This window comes from Phascolarctos cinereus, unplaced genomic scaffold, assembly GCF_003287225.1.
Source record: "Phascolarctos cinereus isolate Bilbo 61053 unplaced genomic scaffold, phaCin_HiC Scaffold_5;HRSCAF=322, whole genome shotgun sequence".
In the NCBI taxonomy this organism is placed as follows: domain Eukaryota; kingdom Metazoa; phylum Chordata; class Mammalia; order Diprotodontia; family Phascolarctidae; genus Phascolarctos; species Phascolarctos cinereus.
In genome coordinates, this window is record NW_027555958.1 from 443,007,571 (window position 1) to 443,034,823 (window position 27,253).

Below are 27,253 nucleotides of genomic sequence, written 5' to 3' on the forward strand. Positions count from 1 at the left end.
TGACAAAGTGGTAATTAAAGTGTTTTACCCACAAAACTGTAAAAGGCTCAATACTAAATTAGGCTTCTTGATGAAGGCTGGAAGAAAAGGTGGTAAAACACACCACTGAACAGCTGTTAGACACAACATTTTATTCACGGTATTTTATGTTCATTACTTTGGATGCGCAATCAATAATGAAAGTTAATGATTTAAAGTTTTGGGTTTCTTTTTTGCTAAAATCTTTGTGCTAAATAAATGAACAACAAGCTAACATCTTAGTCATCACAAGAAAAAAAGATGTTGAAACAATACAAAACTTCTAAGTTATCAGATAATCCTTTCTCTACCAAAATATTTGAACTGGTTTCAGCAACTTGATTGTAATACCAACAGAAAAATCCCACTTTCTTTTCAGAAAGTAAATTACCCTGGTCAACAGTCAACTTATAAAGCAGACACCCAATACATAGTGTTAAGATCTCAAAACTAATTAGATTGAAAGCCTATTAGACAGCAGCCAACTTCTAAAACACAAGGTCTGCATTTATCTGAAGTAACTCAATTTCTGCTCCGGGCAAACAATTCAACATTATGTTTTTCAGCAATTCAAAGACTAATTTCTATTGCCGGTGACATTCATTTCAGGACTCCATTTATTGTAACAACTATTAAGCTTACTTTCAATATTAACTTCTACATAAACTCTAATATATCCAAACTACAACTTGGAATGATTTTCACAGCCCAAGTTATGAAAACAGATTCTCCCCCAAAAGTAAGATTGACTTATCTTCAGTTGTCTTTTGTTATACACTTTATTTTGTTAGAAGGAAGAAACAATTGGTGCACATACTAAGCAATGTCATGTGTTCTTTTTCATTATAACATTAATGTAAGATCTAGAACTAAGAATTAATGAGATTGAGATTTTGATTCTGTGAAATACCACAGCATACACTAATTCATTCAATTTTTAAAAGGTATGTGGGTTTGATTTTTCCTTTGCATAATAGGAACAAAAGGGGATCAGTGGTGACCTGAATAACTTAATCTTGATAACATAAGCAATAATAATGTCACACTGGTATGTCTTTTGGGTAAAATATTGGTTTTGCACCAATAAGATCTTCCAAAAATTGCTGTCCCCCTGCCCTTCTATCCCCAATACCATCCATTCAATTATTCAAAGTATTTTAACTCAAGATAAAATTTTTTGCTCTCAGAAAGATTTGGTGCACAAATAGAATTCAATGCCGTTGGGCACTAATTTGTTTTAATATGCACATTAGTATGCTTTATAATCGTCCATTCAGTAGTGCTTTTCAAAGAAGACAGGCTTAGATGGAACAGGGGGTCCCAAGTGAAATATTTTTTTTATTCTGTATAGTCTAGCAAGCATTTATAAAATTGTTTTTAAAATATACTATCATAAGCTTCCTCTTACCTGATTGCACAGTCAAATCCATTTTTTGTGGCTGATACATCAATGGACCATCTTCATCTAATGGAAGAACACATTTCTGAACAAATCTTTTCCTTGCAGTTTGATTGTGGATCTTTTGAGGAGAAATATCAGGATTCCTTTCTTCTCCCAACCTTTTATTTTTCAGAAGTTCTATCAGAGTTAGAGACTGATTTTTTTTTCCACTGGACATTTCTGCTTTTGTTTCATCAGATTCACTTAGGAAACTCAGACCTTCTTCCCCTGATGCAGACACTGATACAGCTTCAGTCTTTAGGCCATTACGGTATGCTTCAAGAGGTATAACATTTTCAGATAAAAAGTCATCACTTGATGCAAGTTTCTGAGCTACAAATGGTCTGGGAATAATACGGCGACTGTTCAATGCCTTTAAAATTTTTGCATATTTTTCTTCATTTTGCATCATCTCATTTAGAACACATATTGGAGACTTATGAGCATCCCACTTAGTTTTTCCAAGTCTTTTCAGGTGTCCTCTCACATGATTTGATAACCCAATTTTAGTATCAAACCAACCACCACAGAGCTGACAAGTGTGCTCAGAAGCAGATTCAGACTTCTCTATAGCTAGAGGGGAAAAAAATGTGATGTGTCAAAGAATTTTTTAGATTGCTAGTCTATTTACCCTAAAATCAATTACTCTGGAAAACAGGAAATTGCATGCTCCCATAAACAGAAACAGAAACAAAAGCAAAGCAAAACCTTTTTCACATCCACCAAGTGTGACCATGTACTACACACATACCAGCAATTCCTGCCCACCCACCCCAAAGCTCACCTTTTCTAACTCGTTTCACAGGTGTTCCTGTGCCCGTCCTTTTGAAGTGTTGCATTTTATCACTTGTGGCTATTTGCTCTGGAGAAACAACATGCCTGGCTTCATAGCTTAAACCTGCTCTATGCAGATGCCCACGGACATGATTAGACAACCCAACACCAGTTTCAAATGTTGCTGGACAGTATGGACAAGATTTTTTCTCTAGAGACAAATCTGTCCAATGGAAAACGGAGTTATGCTTTGGCAATGATGTTTCTGAATTTTCTAAATGTTGAGGATCATGTATCTCATGTAAGTAGTTGCTAGTTTCGGCATCTTCATAATATTCAAAAAAAAAGCCATCGTTTTGTTCAAAACTCAGGTTTTCACCAGCTTCTTGAGCCTCTACTTTATTTTTAAAGAGAGGGAATAAGTTCACATTTTCCCGATTAACATCACTGTAAGATTCATCTTCTATAGACTGTGTAGTGTAGTCACACAGTTCAACATTATCCCATGAACTGTCATCCTCTGTTTCATAGCTATCTTTTTTTTCAGCAGAATTTAACTTTTGCAAAACAACAACAGTCATTTTATGCAAAAAATCTGGATAGCAGTCTAAATCCTCTCCTGCCACAGAACTTTCCATCTTAGACTCATTAACTACTTTTTTTACAGCTACATGCCTATAGTCTTTGAAATCTTCTGGCCTTTTTGGATCAAGATTATGAGAATCCATAATAAAACAATTGTTGTGGGAACTATCTGATGATGAAAACACATGTAGAGAACTGGCCTCTTCCTTTTTTAAATGCAAAGGATATGGGTCATTTGACTTTTTGATCATTCTATAATTTTCGTATTTGTGTCTATATAAATAGTTACTACTTGTTTTGACACTAGATTTCTGTTTCCCTGTCTGATGGAAATATTTAGGTTTTTGGTCAATGCTGTTTTTAATCATAACAGTCTTATGAGAATTATTTTGATTGCACACATTTACACCTGCCTGGGAGACAGTTTTACGAGCTTTCTGTATTCTATGTGTCCTCTTATGGAGTTTTGAAAAACTGCTCGATTGAGATGCTGATGCAAATGCTCGCTTTACATCTTGTTTTAAAACAGAGTTCTTTGGAAATGTGGGTGTCTGTTCCTTAACTAATGACTTAGTTCTACCAAAATCTAAAGGTTCTTCAAGAATATCCCCCTTTTTTTCTAATCGTAGTGGCCTCCCAAATGGATCGATGCACGATGATGGATGCAAATATTCCATATGTTTTTTTAAAATACTTCTAGCAGATGTAGTAAAAGCACACAACTTGCACATGTATGTGGCTGGTTTTTTGGATGATTCTGTCAAAGGATCTTTCACAGAAGTCTTTTTTTGTGTTTTTCTCTGAGCTAGATCAGAATTAATAATTGAACATTTCACTACTGCTCCATGAGCAATTCCTCGGTGGCACTCCAATTCATTTTCAGTCACTGCCATAAAGTTACACTCCTCACAGCAGTAGTACCTTTTATCTTTTTCGTGAGTTTTAGCATGTTGCACAAAAGTTTTGGGACAATTGGTGCCAAAAACACACTGCGGACACTGTAACCGCGCACTCCTCCCTTCATCCTGAAGCTCTTTTAATTCACGAATTTCCTCCATCAATTTCTGCCTTCTTTCCTGGTGAATAATCATGTGCTTCAGAAGTGAATTTCGATCACGAAATGTTCGCCCACATTCTCTACAAGCATATGGCCGTGGAACATTGAGGTGACGGAAGTGACTATTCCCATCTAAATGATACATCATATGCCTATGGAGGTGTTTTTTCTCCCTAAAATTCACATTGCACTTTGTACAGGGGTAGAAAGATGGCTCTTCAGTGCTGAAAGTAGCAGGTGACTCGGAATCACTCTCTTCACATTTCTTTTTTAAAGTATTTGAAAGAAAAGTGCTTGTATGAACAGGTGAACTCTCTTCTCCACATTTATCTGGGCTATAAATCAGCTGCTGAATAGCATCCACATCATCTAAGTCTTCATCTGCTGATTCAGGCTTCACTTTTGACAATGGGTATTTCTGTGGTTCTGTTATTTGTAGTTCTTCACTTTGCTCTAGAAATTCTACATTTAGTAGTTTTGATTTAGTGGTAATATAATTTGATTCACTAAAACAATCCTCAGTATAGCGAGTTATCTTGCTTACATCCATTTTTCTTTTTCTCTTTTTCTCTAACCCTATTTTACAGTGAACTGGAGACTTTTCTATGGTTTCTTCATTTGTCATAAGAAACTGGATAAACTCTTTTTGTGGATCCCAGTTTGTATCATTTCCTGATCTGAACTCATCTGTACCTGAGGAAATACCTGTTAATGTTTTGACACAATCATCTTCTGCTAATAAACTTTCACTGTCCTCACACTCCTCTACTTGATTTAAAGTGCTATCTGACTTCACACTACTCCCTACTGATTTTTGTCTATCACAACCAACTGAAGCAGAGGTAGGTTTCTTAATGGAATGGACGGGATTTTTAGTCTGTGCTACATCAGGTAACAAAAATAAAACTTGGTGTTGACTTGAATTTTGTGGTGTAGTTTTTGTGGACAGCTGGGGATCATGTGCCACTTTCAAAGTTGAACAGGAATCTGGTGTTTGCTGACTCATGGGTTGTCCAGTGGTTAATGAAATGCTGCCTTTACTCATGATGGAAGTCTTAGTTAAGGAGTGTGAAACTGGTCCATTAACAGCAGTTCCTTTAGGCAAGATAAACTTTTCACTAGAAACAGTAGGAGCACCAGCATGGATAAACAGAGTAGACTGGCCTCCGCTTAAGGCTTTTTCAGATCTGTCCCTGGATAGCTCTTCAGGCAGAGTCAATGTATTGTTTTTCTGAAATGACATTTGACACTCTTGTGGTTTAAGAATACCACTCTCTTTCTCAGAGACGAAATTGGTGTCATTTAGAAGTTCTTCTTTAGCACCAGTAATCTCACTATTTGTCTTCGAATCATCCATATTGTTGTTGGCAAGCCCATTAAACACATTTACTCTAGAAAAAGAAAAGAAAGAAATCTATTAGATACATATGCAAGAAATAATATCTTTAAAATGCACTGCCCTAGGCAGGAAAAAAAGTTTTCTATGAAAATCTTTACTATTTAAATATTTTGCTTGTTATTTTAAAATATTAAAAACCATTTAAAAGATGTTACGTTATATAACATCAAAATACAAAAGACTGAATTTTTGTTATGCAGGATATCCTAAGTGTTTTACATACATATGACTAAGAAAATCCCTAAATTACTGTAATACTTGGGAGAAAATAAAAAGAGAGACAAAATGCAAGTGGCATGAAGAATTCTATTTCCCCCATTAATTTAGATACGCTTAAGATAGTCAACTAATATGAAGATTTTGTTTTGTTTTTATTTTAGGCAATTGGGGTTAAGTGACTTGCACCGGATCACACAGCTAGTGTCAAGTGTTTGGTCTGAGGCTGGATTTGAACTCAGGTCCTCCTGACTTCAGGGCCGGTGCTCTATCCACTGCACCACCTAGCTGCCCCTTAATATGAAAATTTTAAACAAAAGCATCTGGGGTACACTAGGGATTCTTTAATGATTACATAAGAGATGATTTTTATAGGCATGCCAATTGTTTAGATGTAAATAGTATTTTTACGGTATCTCATTTAGAGTTACTGCAATTTTTTCTCCTCATGAATTTGCTTGTTGTAAATTTCAGTTCAACTTTTATCCAAATTACCACAAATTCAAAATCACTTAAGCCTAAATTAATGGGATTTTATAGACCTCTGTATCTTGACCCTAAAATTACTGTGCATCCTTTCAATTTTTCAATTTAGGAAACCTAACCACTGTCCTATAAAACTATAAAATATTTGTGGTGAATCAGCTTAATGAATGTTGGTTTCTTATTTACTAATAAATTGAGGTAATTAATTTTTCAGTATATTTGTTGGATTTACTAGTAGAGCTACACTGCCAAAACTCAAAACAAATAGACAAAATGCAGAAAACAGATACTCAAGAATCGCCTAATGACAAGTTTTACCCACATGATTAAAGTGTGCCCTTCAGTGACCAAAGTCCAATTTTTTTTACATTTTATTCTTGTTGATTTGGCAACAGACACTTACAAATAATCTCAGAATGTACAAATGCAGCCTCTAAACCAGCCATCAGTTGATAACACCAGACCTAAAATATTTTTGTACTACTACAAAAGATTAACAGCATACTGAGTTGAGTGTACTTATTTGTGTGCAGGCATGAATTTAACAGTATACAAATATTTAGTGTTTGTCTTTGCAATCATTTTAGTGGATTCTGTTAGAAGGTACTTTGAAACTAAGTAGAGTTTATACTAATGTATACATTGCACAAAATTATCTCTATTAATGCTAAACAACAAAGCATGTCTAGTTTTACCTGTAAAGTTAAGATATGACCTAACCTCCTAATGTTTTCAAATCTAAGATCATAGATTTAGAACTGAAAGTCACTTTAAACAAGCTATCTAAAGCAAGGGTTTTTTTAAATGCTTTTTTGTCATGCCTGCTCTTATGGCAATCTGGTGAAATGGTTTGTTGCTTTATGTTCCCAAGTGGAGAAAATGCTAAATTGCAGTTCAAGATTAGTGAAAACTGAAGTGTAAAACTTTTTTCTCCATCTAAGTTCACAGGTCCCCTGAAATCTATCCATAAGCAACTTGAGGTGTGTGAACCCCAGGTTAAGAATCACTACTCTAGATGCAACTCCTCATTTTACATATGTAGAAACTGACCACAGTCACAGTGGCAGAGCTGGGATTTGAACCCATGTCTACTGGTTCCAAATCTAGCTCTCCACCACAAAAATAGATTTCTAATTAAAAATTAGTCTATAGTTGCATCAAGTGATTTTTTTTTCAACAAACAGTATAAAGTACATTATCTGACGAAGATTAACCTCTAAGTTTTCTACCATATACAATTTTATTTGTATAAGTTAGTTATTTCTACGTAAAAATAGCAAAGACCGCAGACTACAAACTTATTCTTACATGAAAGCAAAACAACTGATATAAATAACAATTTTATGGCAAATTTCATAATGGATCAAAACAAAATTGGGAAAATAAGTGATTGGAAATCTCTAGGGTCTTTTTGGTTGCAAATTTTATAATTAAGTATAAGCACTTAGTGATTCCATTCCTTCCTATGATCTACAATAAATGTACATTTATGTGAAAAATGATGGACAATGTAAAATACTAACACAACTTAATTAAAAATATTTACTTCTTTAAATTCAACATGTTAGACCAATCATTTTTAAGTATCCCTATCTAAGTCCTAAAGTTCTCCGCTGTTATGAGATTGGCATATTTCCATGGAAATAAAAATAGACTTTCAATAAGATCATATTCAATGCTATCACCCCAAAATGGTGCTAATGCAGCACCCAGCAGGAGTTTCTACATCACATACACAGAAGTTAAAAATGGGCAGTACAAAATGTGTAAGGAAGGAGTATTGCAAATGTCAGTAAAACGAAAACCAAATTCAACGGCTATATTACTATTACCCATTCAGTGATTACTCCCAACATTAAGTCAAACATTCCTTACAAGGGCAATAGTATGCTAAATCTTTAAGAGGTGGTATTAAGAATATTTTGCTTAAATAAATATGTATGTGTGCACACACAATATACCTATTTGGGTATAGAAGATTTATACTATCTATTCTAGCTTACTAATAATGGGGATAGACAAATATATACTCAGTCAACTTGAGAGCCTATATTAGCTTTTCTCAACAGGAAGCAACGTTGCTAACGAAGTGGTAAATTCAGTGTTAATGAGTGGCTTCACTGTTACCACCTCTGAGGTAAAACCTTCCATGTTCCATGTTCTACCCATCTGTTCTGGTGTTAGGAGTTCAGAGAAGGAACAGACGCTTCCCATTTAAAGCAACTTCAGTGGTTCCCCCTTAACAGCAGGGTGGCAAACCATGAAAATATCATGTCGACTTGGGGACTGCAGTCCTCATTATCAGAATAGCTTCATGCAAGCCTTCCACAAGTTTACATTCAAAAGACAGCAAACTGTTTTGCTCAAATATATATTAAAAAAAATGTTCATAATCTATCTTTCAATCTGCAGAATACACACAGCATTCTTTCTCTTAAAGTTGAGGCTTATAACACCTACCTCTAGTTAGAATATCTGCTGAACTGTAAAATGACAAAGCTGCAAGAGTTTGTTCTTTCACCTGTTAGGTAATTATTATGCATAAGCAAAGATGGCTAATTCACTCCAAATTAATACTCTTCCCACATATCCAAGCTATTCTTTATAAAATAAGATTGATTCAGGCACAAAATCTTTACAAATAGAAGGAAAACATAACAAAATTGAATTGATTCATTAAACAGTTTTAACAAAAAAAAAATATTTAAACAAAAATTTTAACAGTACTTTAGAATTAATTTTTATGTATTAGAATACGTGATCCCACTGAAAAGGAATAGCATTTTCAAAATCCGATGCAATGAACAAACAAAAATGTTTACCATTTACGAAGGAGTACTCCTTACATATCGATCACCAATGATTATGCAATACATAATATCCTAGGAAATCATTCATTATGAAAGCTAATTCTAATAGTGGGAGTAAAAAAAGAAAACCAAACCCAATACACTGTCTCCTATACAATAAGAAAGTAAGTACAACTTCATCAACATTCGTAGTTTTCTGCGCTGCCAACCAACAAACAGCATTTGAAATCAATTCTTAAAACTTGATTCAAAAAGCTGAATCAATTTCCAACCAGTGTTTATATATATGTGTGTGTATATATATATGTGTATACACACACACACAACACACACACAAAACAAATATACAACTAGTTTAAATACGATGCATCAAAGTTCATTAAACTACTTTATCAACTGGATTACTATAAATAAGGATATGAATTATCAAATCATATCTGTACATTACCAGTTATGTGTCATCCTTAAGGAGTCATTTGATTAAAGGTTTTTTTTCCTAAGTAAAATTGTTTTAAATTCACAGAGTGGGTAAAAAGTTGCAAATGGGATTTTTAATACACATATAAAAACATATTTCAGGTTCTAGAAAATCATAATGAGTTCTGCAGCTATAACTGCCTGCAGTCATACATTGTAAGCATTAAAAGAGAAGTACAAAGGTCAGATGTGTCTTCAAGATGACAGATCATCACTTACATGCCTCAAGCTAGACTTATTGTCTCAGAAATCTCAAACATCAGTATTTTTGCAAACTATCAGCACTTGCTATAACACCCTTACTCCACTACATCTTGAGGTTACTACAGAAGAAATGAGGTGATAATTGCATATTAACATAATTATTCTGTAATCCCTCTGAGCAAGCTTCCTAGGTCATTGAGTAATTCAGATTGGATACAGCCTTCCTGTCATCAAATCTATGCTGTCCACTTGCTGTTCATTAATAAATCTTTTTGATAGAAAATTAGCTTAATTTCATTCTTTTATGTACATTATTAATTGTATTTATTACAAGCAGGTTAACATTTCTTGGGTACTTATCGCATAATGCCAACCTTGTCATTTCACAAAAAATTATAATATTGCACTCATTCAGTACTAGTTCATTAAAAATTACATTGCACAACTACATATGGAGTTGCCCACTAGTACCATTACAGTTAAGATCTATCAGGCTCTATTGTAGTCCTTTCTTTTCCTTTAAAAGATCCTTAAGAGTAGATAAGTTATCAATACATGTGATTAAGCCAAGAAGATAAAACCATTAACATCTGTCAATCTACATACAAAACAAATCTTAATTGGATGAAATATTGTATTTTGATTATTGAGGTATGAAAGCCTATGAATACTATACAAATGTTTAGCAAGGGATATATCATACAAGCAATCATGCGTGCATGTACACAATGTATATTTACATATAAAGAAAACAGAGGCCTAAGATGTTCCTCTTTGCTTCCTCTTAACTATTTCTCCCAGCCCAATGGACCCTCAAACCATATTGTAGGTTTAAGAACATGTGAATTACACATTTTAACAGGGACACAAAATAAAAAGCACCGGAGAAAGGTGACCAGAAAAACGTTTGAAAAACCACAAGTAAATCTGGTCTAGAGAAAAAAGACTAGAGCAAGAGTAATCATGACAGCTGATTTATTTATAGAACAATCACATCAGAGAAGGAAATTGACTTTTTCTATATAGCTTCAGAGAAAAAAAAAACAGGAAAAAAATGGGTAGAAGTCACAAAGGAACAAATTTTGGTATCATTTAAGAACATCTTTCTAATAAGTAGAGCTTCTTAATGCAAAATAGAGTTCTTCATAATATAATGAGCTCCCTGCACTTCAAGCAGAGACTGAATGTCAGGCATGATGTAGGAGACTTCTTGGTCTGGGTAGGGGCAAGATGAACCAAACACCTCTAAGGTTCCTCCCAGCTCTTGAGCGTTTATAATATTATGTACATGACAAAGATATTTGTATGTGTAAGTGTAAAGTCTATAAAAATGATACATATGAGTATTAGTGAGATTATTCTGCCGAACTTACAGGAAAGGCTACAAAGCATAAACTGCCTCCCACTACCTCATTATGATAAAATACGAACAAGTCAAAAAGCTCGAGTTTCTAGTCCAAGATCTGGTGCCATTTTTACTAGCTCAGTGATATGGGGGGCAAGTTATTTTAACCTGTCTGGGAGACATTTTCTTCATCTACAGAAGAGGGGTGATATCTTACAAACTAGAAAACACTCTGCAAACATTATAAGCTAATAACTGCTTGTTTAAAGAATATAGTTTGTGAAGAATCAATATAGTCTATTTGGATAAGACTGAGACTGAGGCCTATACCTAGATAAATAAGAAAATCCTTTAGCCTTAAATTATTTTATTAGAAATATAGAAACTAAATTTTTCCACTGAATTTATCTACATAAGAAACAAGTAATCCATTATACACTAAAGGATAAAAATAAATCTAAGTGATTGGCACACAGTAGGCATTTTATATCTGATTACAAATAAAAGAAATCCAAAAGTATATAGTATCTCCATGGCAAACTGATAATCTTTAAGACCATGTTTAACATTAAATGACTCTTTATCAGAACCAAGTTACTTTTAACTCCTGCCATGCTGAGTCTGTTAATACAGAAAGGTTTTTTTCCCGCCCACCTTCTCACCATTCAGCAGAGGGATTGTGTGCTGGAAAAAAGTAATGAAATTGGTAAACCAGAGAATCTCACAATTGAAAACCAAGAGGTCATTAGGGCCCGTTCTCTTCTGTGTTAAGGAAAGTGAATTCTTAAAAGTATCCACAAAAGTTATACATACAGGATTTCAAACCCTCCCACAGTACATTGTTCCAGTGTTCAATCTTCCCTCTATTTTTTTTTTTGGCCAATCCATCTTCCCTCCATTTTTTGCCAATCACATAAATTAATATTTTCCTTCATAATGAAACTAAGTAAATGAATACCACCTGAGTATGACCTTGCTATATTTAATATGCTACAAACATAATATGTAATAATAGTATTTTTTTCTAAACAAAGAATCCCAAGGAAAAGAGAACTTGAGAAATACCAGTATTATCTTAGCTTGTTAATGAGAATTCCATTTTCTCTCCTCTCACTGTCCAACAGATTAAATCAAAAGCTATCTTATGATATCTTCCTGAGTGTTTAAAGTACTTTCCAATCTTCAAAATCTTCATTCTGGCTTAGTTCAAAAATTATGCCTTTTACCAGAATAGTATCTGTCAATATCTTAACTGAACTAAAATTAACAAGCTCTACATATTTTAGTTGTTTAATTTTTTTGTTGTTCTTTTCTGGCTTATCTTTACCATCAACTTGTCATCTCCTTCCTCACCCTCCCAAAAAACTTGAATTTACTACATACACCTGTATCGATACATATTGGCTTTGTTTTTAAGGCTTCCTACTATATTCCTTCACAAAAGTGAGAAAGGTAGCAAATGACAAATTGGTCACTTCCCCTCACATGACAAAAATTTGTGCTTCTATTTCTTTCTTGATTCAGGTCTTACGAGCTACAAAACAAAGACCATTTTTTAAGTTCAATGGCCACTGACTGAACTTTTTACCCAAAATGAACACTTGAAAATTTCTCTGTCCTCATGGAAGACAGGGCAAATGTACTCAGACCAAAGCAAATCTATCACTATCTCTGAACAACTCGAAGTTCTGTCTTACTGACAGGATATTAGTGATGTAATCTTCAAATAAGATAGATAATACATCATTATTTCCCTTAAAAAAACATTTTCTCCCAACCCTGTAACAAACATTTCTAATTCAGGTTTCCCTGTAATGATTAAAGCTATAAGACTGAGGTCATCACTATCTTTACATCAAGTAAGTTATCAACAAAGTAAATAAGTGATATGCAAATGTTTCTCAATAAAGAAAATTATATATTTGGTGCATGTTATGAGACAAGCAATGAGATGAAAGCAATGAGATGAGAAAAAAATTAAACATATAAATAGGCAACAAGCAGATAAAATGAGCCCTAGTTGCTAAAGATATGATGGTCTACTTAGAAAACCTTTAAGGCATCACCAAAAAAACCCCAAAATAAAACAGCAAAATCAAAATGAAAACCAAAAACACACCCCAAATCCTTCCAACCTTCCACTTAACTGTGACAATTAACAGTTTCAGTAAAATAGGCCATTACAAAATAAGGTCACATACACCTGCATAAAATGGCATTACAATATACCATCAAAATTCAGTAGGGATTAATAGAAATAGAAGTCCCAATAACTTTTAAAATGCATTAAACATGTGGGAGTCATTCTATAAAAGCACATAATATTTTCATATACACACTTAAAAAATAAAAAATGTAAAATACTTGGAGGGATGTATAGTACTCATACTGGGCCATGCCAATATAATAGAAATTACAATAGTAACTCAATTCAATTATAGATTTAGTGTTATACCAAATCTCCAGTATTTATGTAGTGTCTAATGTACCAGGCCCGGGGGAAGGTGGATGGTTGTGGATGTTGGTGTGCGTGGGTGTGAGAATGTCTATGTGTGTATTTGTGTGGCAGGAGTGGGGAAGGAAGACAGGAAATACGAAGAGAGTAACTAGAAAAACCAACAAGGTTCATTTGGAGGAACAAATAATCTAATACATCAAAAGAAAAATTTCAAAGTAGGAATGGAGAATAGAAATTCCGAGCCTCATAATAAATCATAAAGAAATAATCAAAACTATTTATTATTTTAAGAACAGAAAAGGCGAACCGACTAGGTTGAGGAAAAATAAGAAATAATTGAACCCAGTGTTCCATGAAACCTAGAACTCCCTATTTGACAAGAACTGCCAAAAACAATCTAGTAGAGATTACCATGTTACACCATATACCACCAAAAACTAAAATGGATACATGATTGGATTTAAAGATCATACTACAAAAAATACTGGAAGGGAGCAAAAAAGCTGTGGCTAGGGGTCAATTCTTTAAAAAAAAAAAAAGGAATATAAATGATTATAAAATAGGAAATTTCAATTATGAGTAGTAATGCTTTAATAGCTTGAAATTACACTAATAAGCTTTGAGACAGCCTCTACAAAGCACATGACCAACATGACCCCACACCTCTGACTTAGAAATTCCACTCCTAGGAGTGTAACCTGAAGAAGGTTAATGGTACAAAGCTCGATATCTATACATGAATACTTGTAACATTAATTAGTATTGGAACAAAACCTACAAACAGACAATCACTGGCAAAACACACTGTGTTACGTGAATGGAATGGAATATATCTACACTGTGTTTAAAAAAAAAGCCAATAAGATCACATCTCCTAATTGTGGGTTGCTCACACCTAAACCTAGTCAGGAACTTGAAGAGGTCAGATCAGGAGCAGTAATCAGACTCTGTCCAGGAGCACTGAAAGCTTGAAGGCCCCCTAGTCTGACCTTTCCCTAAGACCCTGGAATAATAAAATACTCAAGAAATAATCTCAAGAAAGCAGCACAAAGACTAACTTCTGGTCATGCAAAACTTGGCCCTAACATAAAGTCCAAAATCAGGAAGTAGACTGGAAGAATGGGCAAACAAAAAAAGGAATCCCACATATTGTGGTAGTAGGGATGATAAGACACAAACCCAGATGAAGAAAATTACTCCATAATATCTACAAACAAAGCCTCAAAGAAAAACACAGCTTAGACACAAATCAAACTAGAATTCCTGGGAGAGATGAAATGAGAATTTTAAAATTATTTTTATCAATGAAATGAGAGTACAAGAGGGAAGACTAGAAAAGAAACGAGAGCTATGAAAGAAAGAACTGGAAAGGGAATTACCAGGTTGTCACAAGAGGTACAAAATCTTGCTCAAACAATAAACTCTAAAAATTGTAATAACTAAACAAAAGCCAATGATCCCATGAAAATGAAAACTATTAAAACAAAGTTAAAAGACTGAAAAAACAGATGAAAATCTAAGGTATCTTATAAAACAAAAGCAACTGAACTGGAAAACATAGAAGAGAAAATTTAATAGTCACTGGAACTATCCAAAAGTCACGACAAAAAAAAAAAAGTAGCCTAGACATCATATTTCAAGAAATCATTAAAGAAGATTATCCATGTATTAGAACCAAAGGACACAACTGAAACAAAAAGACTCTATCAGTCACTTCCTCAAATAAATCTCTACATAAAAACTCCAAGGAACATTAACAGTCAAAATCTAAAATCTCGAGGTTAAAGAAAAAAATACTGCAAGTAGTCAAAAAGAACTCAAGTACTGACAAGCCATAGTCAGAATCACTACACAGCAGCCAGAAGCTTACAATAAAAAAAATTCCAGAAGGCAAAGGAGTAAGATATTCCAGAAGGTTTGCAAACAAAAATAACTTACCCAGCAAAACTGAGTATAATCCAGGTATGTGTGCAAATGAATCTAAACATTGGAGCTGCATGGTAACTTGAAGACTGGAACAACCACTAGGTTGTTAGAAGATCATCTGGTCTCCTTACATCAAGCTTCACTCCATTCCAGGATATCTATCATACCTTCTGCTGCCCAAGTAATTTACCTTGGGCCTACATCTGACCATATGACTCCCCCACTTAATAAACTCCAGTGTCTTCCTACTGCCTCTCAGATAAAATATAAATTCTTCTGTTTCTATTTTAAAGACAGCGATTCACAAACTAGTGCCAAACTATCACTTCATTTTCATTTGACATCTTTCTCTCTCTCCTCTGTGATCCAGCCAAAGTGGCCTTCTGTTCCTAAATCATGACATTCCACTGCCCTACCTACACTCTGTCCTCACTTCTGCCTCAGTCCCTCTTTTCCTTTAAGTCACATCATCTTCAGAATGAGGCTTTTCCTTTTTCCTCCAACTGCCAGTCTCTTTTCCCAATACAAAACCTCCCTCTTCCCCCCTACCTAGAGCACTAAAGCTCTGGAGCACTGCACGCTGTGAGGTTGACAGACTGTTTAGTTTTGCTAAACTGTCTGTTTTTTCCTTCTCTTTTTTTATTCTTTGTTAAAAGGGATCACTGTAGGGAAGAATATATTTGAAAATCAAACTAATTATAAAACCAAAAGATATTAATTTTCCCCCCACAAAATGTTAGAGATATAAGGAACAATGACAACAGTTGACAAAAGACTTAGAAAGTCTCCAGATTTGAGGAGAAAAAAACCAACAGCATATCTAGCTGTCCTTGATCAGTCTAATTTTCCAGACTCAGATGTTATCTGAGAATTAGAAAAGCCTGGCAGATATGAATACTTATTTTTGGGGGGGGGGACACAACAGATAACAGAAAAGGTCCCAGAGAAGTACAGATTTCCTCATTTCTGGCCCATTTTCCCAATGGGGGGGAGCAGAGCGAAAAAAGGAAGAGAAATTGGGCTTAAAAAAGAATTGGGGAGGTTTGGTTGCAACCAGTCATTATTGCCATTATGTTAGCCCCTAAGGCCCTTAGAGCTCACTATAACACAGGATCTCATAATCACGGCATTTAGATAATTTAATCCAATCCCTTCATTTTATAGTTTTTTATATACTAGGAAAGATCCACAATGGCTGACAAGCTGATTTGGAAGCCTACTGGATCCAGCTTTGTGCAACATGCAGTAATTTGATAACTACAAAATCCAATTAGGAATTACACTGATGTGACTTGCCATACATGGAAAGGGAAGCAAATGCAGAGCAAAGCAAACATCACAGAAAAATTGTTTAGTCTTCCATTTCAGAAAATGTAGCATAGTATCACAGCAGAGGGCCTCACTTGGCTGTATACTCAGTATGGTCCTGGGACAGCTAACGGCTGATGAAGACCTCATCCATCATGGGATTCCATTAGATATTTTTAAGAAGAATACAAATGATACTTGGAAGTCGGTTTATGGCCTAAAGTGCAGCCCTCTGACTGAATCCAAACTTCACAGAACAAATCCCCTTAATAAAAGGATTTATTCTATAAAACTTAGACTCAGTCAAAGGGCCGTACCCAAGGACCTAGAAGGCCACATGTGGCCTCAAGGCTGCAGGCTCCCAACTCCTGGTTTAAGCTATCACTAGAAAACATCAAGTCATTGATGTTTTTCCAAGGTACCCACACTGTTTACTTCTCTTTCTTCCACTTCCTGACATCCATACTCCCGTTCTTTGATCCCCACAGAATACTTCAAATATTATGTACAGACATTCCAGGCTTTGGGGGGCAGATAACTTTGGTAATGGTATTGTTATTTGAAGTGTGTTATGCATAATGCTTGGAAGTCAGATTAGCTGTATATGACAAGAGAAGTGTGCACTGTACTAGCAAATACCTTAGGAAGACTAATGCAAAAAGTCCTTTTCATAAAATGTACTAAGAAGTTTCTCTAGGAAGAAGTGCTGAAGGGGTTGCTGTTGGAAAAAATTTAAGAAGCCCTGAAAGAAAGGAGAAAGCAACAACTGCCTGTATATCCCAGAAATGGATTTTTTTCAGATGTCTCAATGCCTCATTATAAAGCTATAAAAATTTAAACAACAAAAGTATAGACAAATAAGCTCAATTTTAATTCTAGACAATGTAGTTAAAGGGAACATTCATTTGTGAATATCTGGAAAAGTAAAGTGCAACTTCATGAAGAACTGGTCCTGCAAGATTAAACACATTTCATTTTTTTAATGGGAATGTTTTAGTTTACCTATATTATATACGCTTTTAAAGTTTTATTGATGCCTTGTTTTTCAAAGCATAGTCACAGATAGCCAAATAAATATATATCAACCCTTACCCTCTGCCCATAGAACTCTTGTTATAACAAAGAATAACTGACCACACATTAGGTTTGGCTTAACTAGATTTTAACAAAGCAATCTACAAGTCTCTCATGCTATGCCTATAGAAAAGATGGGAGAGGTATTAGCTAGAGTTTAGTCCCCCCCAAAAATTATTCAGAACCAGTTGTATGGCCAGAACCAGCATTATCATCAATGGTGCTGGATCATCTTGGAAGAATATGTGCTTGGCTCTGTGACATTTGAATCTTGTCAATTATTTGGAAACAGGCATAGATGGCATACTTATCAAACAGATAAGACAAAAGCTAGGAGGAATAACTACCATGCTACATGACAAAATGAGGATTCAGAAGGATCTTAAGTTTGAACTTTTGGGGTGAATCTAATAAGATGAAATTAGATAGTTACAATTGTAAAGTCTTACAATTGCATTCAAAAATCCAATCTCACAAATAAAAGATGGGAGAGGCACAGCTAAACAGCAGTGTGTCTGAAAATGATCTAGGATATTTATTCTAATATAAAAGCTCACTGAATAAATAATGTAAAAAGGCAGCAAAAAAACTTAGCTCAATTGTGGGCTTGTGCTCCTCTCTGCCTTCACTGATGAAGTGGGTAACTGGGTGGGGACCACTGCATCTGCTGTCAGATCCTGCTGATTTGTTACTTGGTTTTGATGAACTGCTGCTGTCTATCTCAGTAACAAAGCTTGTGGGAGAAGGTAAAGGAAGGGAGAGGGATATCCAGCAATAAATGTGATGTAAAAATCAAACCGTCGCTATTAAGCAAGAGGCTGAATTTAGATAAGTATTATATCCATAAATAGAGAGGTAATAATCTCACTGCACTATTTCCTTCACTGTACCATATTCAGAGTAAGGTATTGACATGCAAGAGCTATACTTTAAGACTATGAGAAGCAGCAGCATATCGCGGAAACAGTGATGCATTTAGAGTCAGAGAACATGGGTTGAAATCCTTCCTCTCATATTCAGTTACCTGTGTGATCTTGGGTAAGTCATTTAAATAAATCTAAGGAGGGAGAGAAACCAGATGACCCTGGAGATCTTTCCCAGCTTAAAATCTATGATGTTCTGGAGAGCATCCAGAGGAAAGTAACCAAGATGTTGAGGTTTATTCATGAATGAGATCCTGACGTATGATCAGTTAAATTGAGAAGATTAACCTAGAAATGGGAGGGTTGGGGGAGAGGGGGGGAGTTTACCACAGGCACAAGATAGCCATTTTCAAGTACCAGTAATGTCACATAGAAAAAGAAGAGTAAACTTGTTCTACTTGTTTCTCTGTTTGTTTTTCCCTCAAAGTAAGAAGTAAGGGTGAAAGTTGTATAGGTACAAATGTACACTTACATTAAGTATAATCTTCCTTCAGACTCAGATCTAGCCCCTAAACAGAAAGAGTTCCCCTTACAGGAGAGTCTGTGCACTGAACTACATGACCTGAGGTCCCTTCCAGTACATTCACTGAGGAAAGTCAATACTAACAGAGAAGAGGGACCTTCCACCCACTGCTCCTCCTCTCTCCTTTAGAGTCAAGCAGAAGTCTAGTCCTTCCAAATGACAGATTTTCAAATACTGAAATACTATTGTTCTCCCAATTCAAATCTCTTCATGCTGAGTAATCCCACTTCCTACCACCAAGGCTCGTGTGATCTGATGTTGAGGCTCTTCATATCCTTGCTCTCCAGATTAAGAGTGTTAATAAACTGTAACATATAAACAGTCTGCAAAATGGATATAAAAATATAAAAGGAAATAATTCAAAAGACAAAAAACAAGAAACAAAAGAACCCTCAGAACTGGAAAGAACCACAAGAATTCTAATAAAGCAACCCATAGCTAAAAACTGTTAGTTGCTATTCAAAAGTTTCAGTCATGTCTGACTCTTTGTGACCTTATTGGGGTTTTCTTGGCAGATACTAGAGTGGTTTGCCATTTCCTTCTCCCATTTTACAGGTGAGGAAACCAAGGCAAAAAAGGATTAAGTGACTTGTCCAGGGTTACACAGCTAGTAAGTGCTTAAGAACAGATTTGAGCTCACAAAGATGAGACTTCATGACTCCAGGCCCAGTACTTTATCCACTGTGTAACCTAGCTGCCCCCCAAAATTGTCAGAGATGCTATTAAAATCCAGATCTTCCTAAACTCAGTACAGTACCCTTTCCATTATAAAATGATGCCTTTTACACATTAACGGTTAAAATGAAAAGCTATTTCATTATTTCCTCAGCTCTGGCCTTGTGTAACTGACCACGTAACACGGCATCCATAGCTTAAGTCTAAGACCTTAAATTAAACATAAACCAATGATTAAAATTTAAATTAAAGGTGATGAATTTAAATTTAAGAGATTTTTGCTTGCTGTACATTATAAACTGGGGGATTTTAAGTAAACTTCCAAAGGGCTTAAATTTCTTATAATCAATCCAAAATAAACAAATGTTCTTACGAAGTAAAGTATTGCTACTAAACCATGCACTGAGTTAAAGACTGAGATTACAAAAAAAGGCAAAAGATATTTAGACCGAGCTAATAGAATGCAATTTTCTGAAAGGCTAGGATAAGTTTCTTTTTGTCGCTGAATCCCCAGAACCTAGCATACAGCCTTTAATTCAAATATATAATTAAAAACTTTTTTTGCTGAAATGATATTGAGATAATATACTTAATGGCTATTATTATTTAAAAAGAAGCATGGTATAGTTGAGAGAATGCTTGATCAGGAAGGGCCAGGGTTCAATAATGGCTTCTGATAGCTGGTAGCTGTGAGACAGAAACCAATCATTTAAACTCCCTGCCCTCAGCTTCTTCAATGACCAAAGTGATGTGACAATGACTATATAACCTTATTCCCAGCAGCACAGTGAGGATCAAAGGAAATCATGTCGGTAAAAAACTTTGCAAACCTTCAAATGCTAGATAAGGCCAGTCATTTATTCTAAAGCCTTCAGTTACAAGACATTTTGCAGAATGTAACTTTAAGTACAACTCTGGCTTCAAGGGGACAGTGTGGATCAAACAGAGAGGAGCTCCTGAGACCTAAAGAGATTAAGTCAAAGATACTGGCTTGGAAGCCCTGGGCAAGACACCAGGACTCTTCCAGAGCCTGAGGCAACTCTCTTAAGACTGAAGTTGCAAAGAAAGTGTCTATTTGCATATTTACGGGCAGTTTCCTCATTGGGAGTTACCTATATGAAGGAAATCACAAATCCAGGCCTGCCTGGTATATCATATTTTTACATGAAGATCAGAAATTCAAGAATAAGTGTTTCACAAATTAAAATATCAAATTTGTTCTTAAATCATATTGGTTCCTTTGATGGTACCTACAAATATACTCAAGTCTATCAAATCCTTTAAAAAAAAAACTTCACTTGAACCTGCATCCTTGCCAGCTTATAATGATCTACAACTTTCCTGTTTTCCCCCAGTTCATAACCATCAAATCTCCTAAGGCTACTTCCTCTAATTTCTCCGCCCCTTATAATTCTATTTCTAAAGCCTCCAATCTCCAGAAATTAATCAAATGAAATATCAAATAAATCACTTTGCAGACTTTATCAAACCTAAAATTATAATTTAATCAAATACTCTGCAAATCTTAAAACACTATATAAATAATAGCTTATTATTATTACTCTACAAATTACCAAGGAACTCTCAAAAATACTGAACTTAAACATCAAATTATGTGAGCACGTACACAAGTAAGCATAATGAAATATAACCTGATGGTAGGAGTACTAACAACTAGGGAAAACAGAAAATGCTTCCTTTCAGATGTCATACTTCAACTGATCCTTAAAATAAACCTAATGACTAAGGGATCAAACAGACATTCTCAAAGCACTAATTTAACAATGTCACTTCTGTTATCCATGTTGCCTCCAAAAAAAGTGACAAGAGTGTTCTGCCATTTAAAGCCCTTCACAGTCTGTTCCCAGCTTCCTGTACATCATTCTTCTTCACCTTCTTCCCTGTGTATAACACTGCCCTCTCTAACCTCCTCATAGTGTGTCTGAGTGCTCTCTTTGCACAGCTCTGCCTCCCAACTCATGGTTCCTTTCAAAGTTTGGCCAAAGTGTTCACCTTCTCACTAATTATCCCAAGTGATTTAGGCCCCTATTTGGGAAATGACTTTGTATTTATGTTGTACACATCTCGTACTTACTTACCTATGTGAACATCTTTAAATTCTTCAGGAGGAAAGGGGCTGTTAAGGTGGGTTTTTTGTTACTTTTGTTTGTATCCCTTACACTCAACACGGCTTGATACACAGGTGCTTAGCTAATGGTTTCTGATTGGTTCATTAAGGAGGGAATTCTAGGAATGGGGGAACAGTATGTTCAATCAATGGAAAGTGAAATTAAAGGAATATCCAGTTTGACTGAAAAATAAAGTATATAAAGAGGGGATTAGTTTGGAAAGTTGCTTAGTGCCAAATTGTGCAGAGGTCTAGTAAAAGGAAGGCTGAGGATTTTGTGTTCTGTTTATGTCAGGGAAGTGGCATGTAGCAGCAGTAAAGAAAGAATGAGGATTAAGAAAAGATCACCTGATTTCTTTGTCAACCTGTTGAGCAGCACTATATCTCAAACTGTACTACAAAGCTGTAATGTTCAAAATTAGTAATTACCAGGACACATATTCAGAACCAAAGGAACACATTAATTGAGTGTTTGGGAAACCTAGAGAGCCCAAACTGCCGAGCGACTCACATTATTAAAACAAAAACTTCTAGGAAAACTGGTAAGCAGTCTGGAAGAAATTGGATTTTGAGCAAGATCTTCCACTATATACTGAGATAATCTCTAAAAGGGTACATGACTTAAGAACATACACTCTTTGAGGGCATGGAAATCATCTTGGTTTTGTACTATTACCTCAAGTGTCCAGCAGAGTATCTTCTATGTTAAGCACCTAATGACAGATAAAACGAAGAATTCTGAATAAATGAGGAATAAGTATGGAATTATTTTTGTCCCTAATTCTAATATGGTTTAAGAAATTTGAAAATTGTCCCTATTAGATCTAGCAGCAAGCTTTGGGAAAATGGAATTCTTTACCCCAAAATCTCCATCATCTAGGAAACAAAAAAATTTTTAAAGGGCTTTTTACGTAAAAAATAGCAGACCTGCTACAATCATCGTTGAATGTCTTAGTTATTTGTACATGTGTTAAACAAGTAAATGCTAATATGCTTTGCAAATAAATATTAATGAAAACATTTACCTTATATTGATCTGGCTATGACAGAACTAGAATTAAAGTTAATTATTTTGGAATAACAATTATGAGAAAAAGTTTTTTTAAAAAAGGCTTTGACTACAATCAAATACAAACATCTTCATACTCTAGGTAAACCCCTTCAATGTAATGCCCATTTTCTGGAATATATTTTTCACCTACCTAATCACGTGGGGGCATTTTTCTTGATAAACAAAATGAGTATACATACGTTATAAAAGTGTGTGTTCAACATTAGTCAGACTGAAAATGTCTTTTTTTGAAGATAAAATATTGACTAGGTGGGGGAAAAGCTAAATAAGCTCCTATTAAGCAACTAATGCTAACCAATGTATAGAAAAAGTCTGACATTTTATACAATATTCTATTCCCAGAGTTATTGGGCCCAGAGTTAGTTTTACTGAGCTAATTATTTTAAAATTCTTTATGATAAGAGGTGAGCTTTAGGGAGAAAGGAACACAATAAGAACTATAAGTTACAGTAAAACAAAAAAAGTAGAAAAAAATTTCAATTATTGTATAAAGAAGAAAAAAATCTTACTATAAATACCACAAAATTAAGCCTTTAAGTTATATCTGATATGATCCAGGTAATAATTACAAAGTTATTTTTAATGAAAATAATCAAATTTACTGTCTCATAAATAAAATCTAACACCTACAAGCATCTTCTAAATTTCTAATTACAAAATTTGACACATTCTAAATATTTGTCATTTCTGGTTGATTAGATGACTTCTGTGATTCCTTTCTAGCTCTAAATGTTAGCTTCTGAACAACCTGCATAATCAGACACTTAACAAATAAACAAATTCATTTTGAAGCCAAGTGCTGCCACCAAGTGGTGGTAGATTCTTTGACCAAAATACAAACATTAAAGCAATGGCAAAAATTAGTCCCTGAAATAGTGCAACTGAAATAGTGCCACCTAAAATAAATAAGATGACTGAAATAAACTAATATGAAAACTGAAACAGAATGTTCTAAATGGTTCATGTTTACCATCTCAACTGTGGATCTTACAAATTTCAAATAAAGTTTTATTCCTAAACTGAAAGCTATGAATACTTTAATTTCTATCAGCTGGTTCTTTAATTCTACAATTACCCAAAATTCTCATTCAAATTCTATCCTGGGAGAAATTGCACAATTGAGTATATGACTGTAATGATCAATCAACAAGGGCTTTTGAAACAACAAAGATGTGAAAGCCCTGGTACACAAACAGAAACGCAAGAGAGGCTGGCTCTCAATACCATAAGGCCGAGCTAAGCAGGAAGAGTCTTCCAGGAATGAGGGGACAGCCAGTAAGTGCTCAAGGACAGGAGACAAAATATGAAGTGTGTGGACCAGCTAAGTGGTACAGTAGATAGAGCTCTAGCCTTGGAGTCAGGAGGACCTGAGTTCAAATGCGACCTCAGACACTTGACACTTACTAGCTGTGTGGCCCTGGGCAAGTCACTTAACCCCAACTGCCTAACCAAAAAAAAAAAAGAAAAAGAAAAAGAAAAAGTAAATACAAACATTACATACCTACATACATATATAAAGTGTGCTCTGGTGTAAGCAACTGACTAGGCCAGTAGTATCAATCACAATCCCTACATTTAATCACTTCCAAATTCCTATTAACTAAATCTGCAGAAAAAATAGCTACAACACTGGATGACAGGAAGACTTCAAAAAGATCATGACAGTTATCACAACACTGAGCCAAAATGAGTAAAATGAAACTCTTTGTGGAAATTCTACCCACCTACACCGAATGAAACTAACTATAATTTGTAGTTTTGTTTTTCAATTTTTTTTTTTATTTTTAGGCAATTGGGGTTAAGTGACTTGCCCAGGGTCACACAGCTAGTAAGTGTCAAGTGTTTGGTCAAGTGTTTGGTCTGAGGTCGGATTTGATCTCAGGTCCTCCTCACTTAAGGGCCAGTGCTCCATCCACTGTGCCACCTAGCTGCCCCTTACAATTTGTAGTTTTAAGAGAGTTAAGAGCTGCCTAAAGAGGATCAGAAAGATTAAGTATATAGCCTGTAGCTACACAGCCAGCTGAGGAGTCAAAAACAGTTCAGGGGCAGCTAGGTGGCACAGTGGATCGAGTACCACCTCTGGAGTCCGGAGGACCTGAGTTCAAATGTGACCTCAGACACATAGAAACTCACTAGCTTTATGACTCTGGGCAAGTCACTTAACTCCAATTGCCTCACTAAAAAAACAAACAAACCCACAGTTCTTCAGAGTGACATTCCATAAGCCAGAGATCCTAAGTCTTCCTAACTCCAGGTCTAGCCATTTGGTCCACTATGCCATGCAGCTTCTGTAATATAAAATACACAACTGAATGGATGTAGATTTTGTTGATGCGGGCACTCCTTCCAGGGATTCAGATCACAGCCTATTACTGCGGATCCATTTTGCTCAACTCTTCTCTTAAAATTTCCACCAAGAATAAATCAAGTTAGGTACCTTCCCTCAGATCAGTTGTTATTGGGCATAAACTTATAGAGTGCACAGGCTGTTCATTAGTTATCTTTACTATCATTATGACTAGTACGACTCTTTTCCAACTAATTTATCTCTATGACAGCAGCCTTAAAACTGCTTCTCCTTCACAAAACTTTGTGATGTGCTGAAGATGGACAGGTGTCCCCCCACACACTTCTCCATTCCCTGTCACTATGAGTATATACAGAGCATAATATAAATGGAATACAGATTCTAATAGTAAGTAAGGTCCTCCAGATGTTCCTATTCAGAAATGATATTATAATCACTACACAAAAACCCCCAAATACAGGAGAACCTCCAAAATGGTGTAAAAACACAGACAATGAGGCATAGAGGAACATGATAATAGCTATCTTCAAGTATCTGGAAAAGGGAACAGATTCATTCAACTTGAGATCAAAAAGGAAGAACTAGGAGCAACTTTGTAAGACTTAACTTTGATCAACTTGATGCCCAAATATAATTCAGAAACAGCCAAGATGAAAAATGTTATCCCCTCCTTAACAGAGAGGTGATGGTCTAAAGATGCAAAAGGAGACATGTGTGTTCGGATTAAAGCCATTACATGAATTTGTTTTGCTTGGTTATGCGTATTAGTTACAAGTAAGTGTTTTTATCTCCCTCCTCACCCAGGGGCAGGACACAAAGAAAAATAGGGTAGGGGGAAATGGGAAGAGTCACTGAGGCATCTATTCAAAAAATGGAAAAGAAAGAACAGAACGAATGCCAGAAACCCCAGACAAGCAGGATAGCTTTAAAATTACAGGTTGATTTTATTTACTCTAAAATAAAAGTAACCTGTAATTTCACGTACAATCCTTTCTAATTATATGTGTGCATATACAAAACACAAACAGATACGCACACATAGATAGATACGGATATATATGCAATATTAAGTTCAAAATATTTGAAGGCTTAATAGTAATGTCAATTTAAGACACAGCTATGAAATGTTTTTGGATCAATGAAATCTCTGGGTGATCTACCGTGTAATAATGCTGCAGTCCCTGTACCACTCATCTGTTTAATACAAGGATATTTGGGGATTTTTATTTATAAATATTTCTTATCTGTCACCATACAAAAGATAATATGCTTTGCATGTGTAATTTTGGTCTTTTGACCATATCTTTTTAGGCACAACATACATAACAGGTCTATAGAACTGTCAGTCATATTAAAGTCACAAAGGGAGGAAAACACTGAAGAAGACTGAGTTAGAGAGAGAGGCCGGTGTGAATGATCCAAAGTCATGATTTCGGTATATGTCCTTGCTGTTCACTACATGTACATTTTACAATCTCCCCAGCATACTTGATGTGACTATAAACCACTACTTTAAAAAGTATGAAGGGCATCCAAAAAATCTTTCTCAATTTCTAAAAACAAATGCAACCCATTACTAATGTCTGCTGTAAAAGTGAATTAATGGCTCAACATACTAGATTATTTGGGGAAGCCATTCATTTTTTATAAATGTGTCTGCATTACATAACAAATGTTTCCAAAACAAGTATGGTACATAAGTAAAATTGGTGTGAATGTACCATTTATATATAAAGAAATATGAAAATGAATCCTTTTAATAAAAAAGTTCCTTTTATTAGCAAGATGCATTGATTGCTAAATGCTAGAAAGGAATATTCAAGCCAAAAACTCTAAATTATATGAGAAAAGAAGGACATGTTTTTAAGATAATAGAAAGTACCCATCACGACATGTAATGAGAATGAACTAGAAGCAATCCCGATAAATGCAGGAATAAAGCAAGGATGTCCATTCTCCTCACCATTATTTGATATAGTTCTAGAAATGCTAGCAATAGCAGTAAGAAAAGAAAAAGAAATTAAAGGTATAAAATGAGGCAAACAG

At 35.1% G+C, this 27,253-nt stretch overlaps 1 protein-coding gene across 10 annotated transcripts in view; it reads right to left on the minus strand.

Annotated features, from left to right (window-relative positions):
* ZNF644 (zinc finger protein 644) overlaps positions 1-27,253 on the minus strand; it is a 113,777-nt gene that overhangs the window by 39,525 nt on the left and 46,999 nt on the right. For 9 of the 10 annotated variants that reach the window (XM_078156566.1, XM_078156572.1, XM_078156565.1 and 6 more), the window contains 2 exons: positions 2,244-5,266; positions 1,427-2,032 (listed from right to left, as the gene is read on the minus strand). The exons of the other annotated variant lie outside the window; for it this stretch is intronic. In XM_078156566.1, the coding sequence (XP_078012692.1) occupies positions 1,427-2,032; positions 2,244-5,266 (3,629 nt within the window). The remainder of the gene's footprint in view (positions 1-1,426; positions 2,033-2,243; positions 5,267-27,253) is intronic. 10 annotated transcript variants of the gene reach the window in all.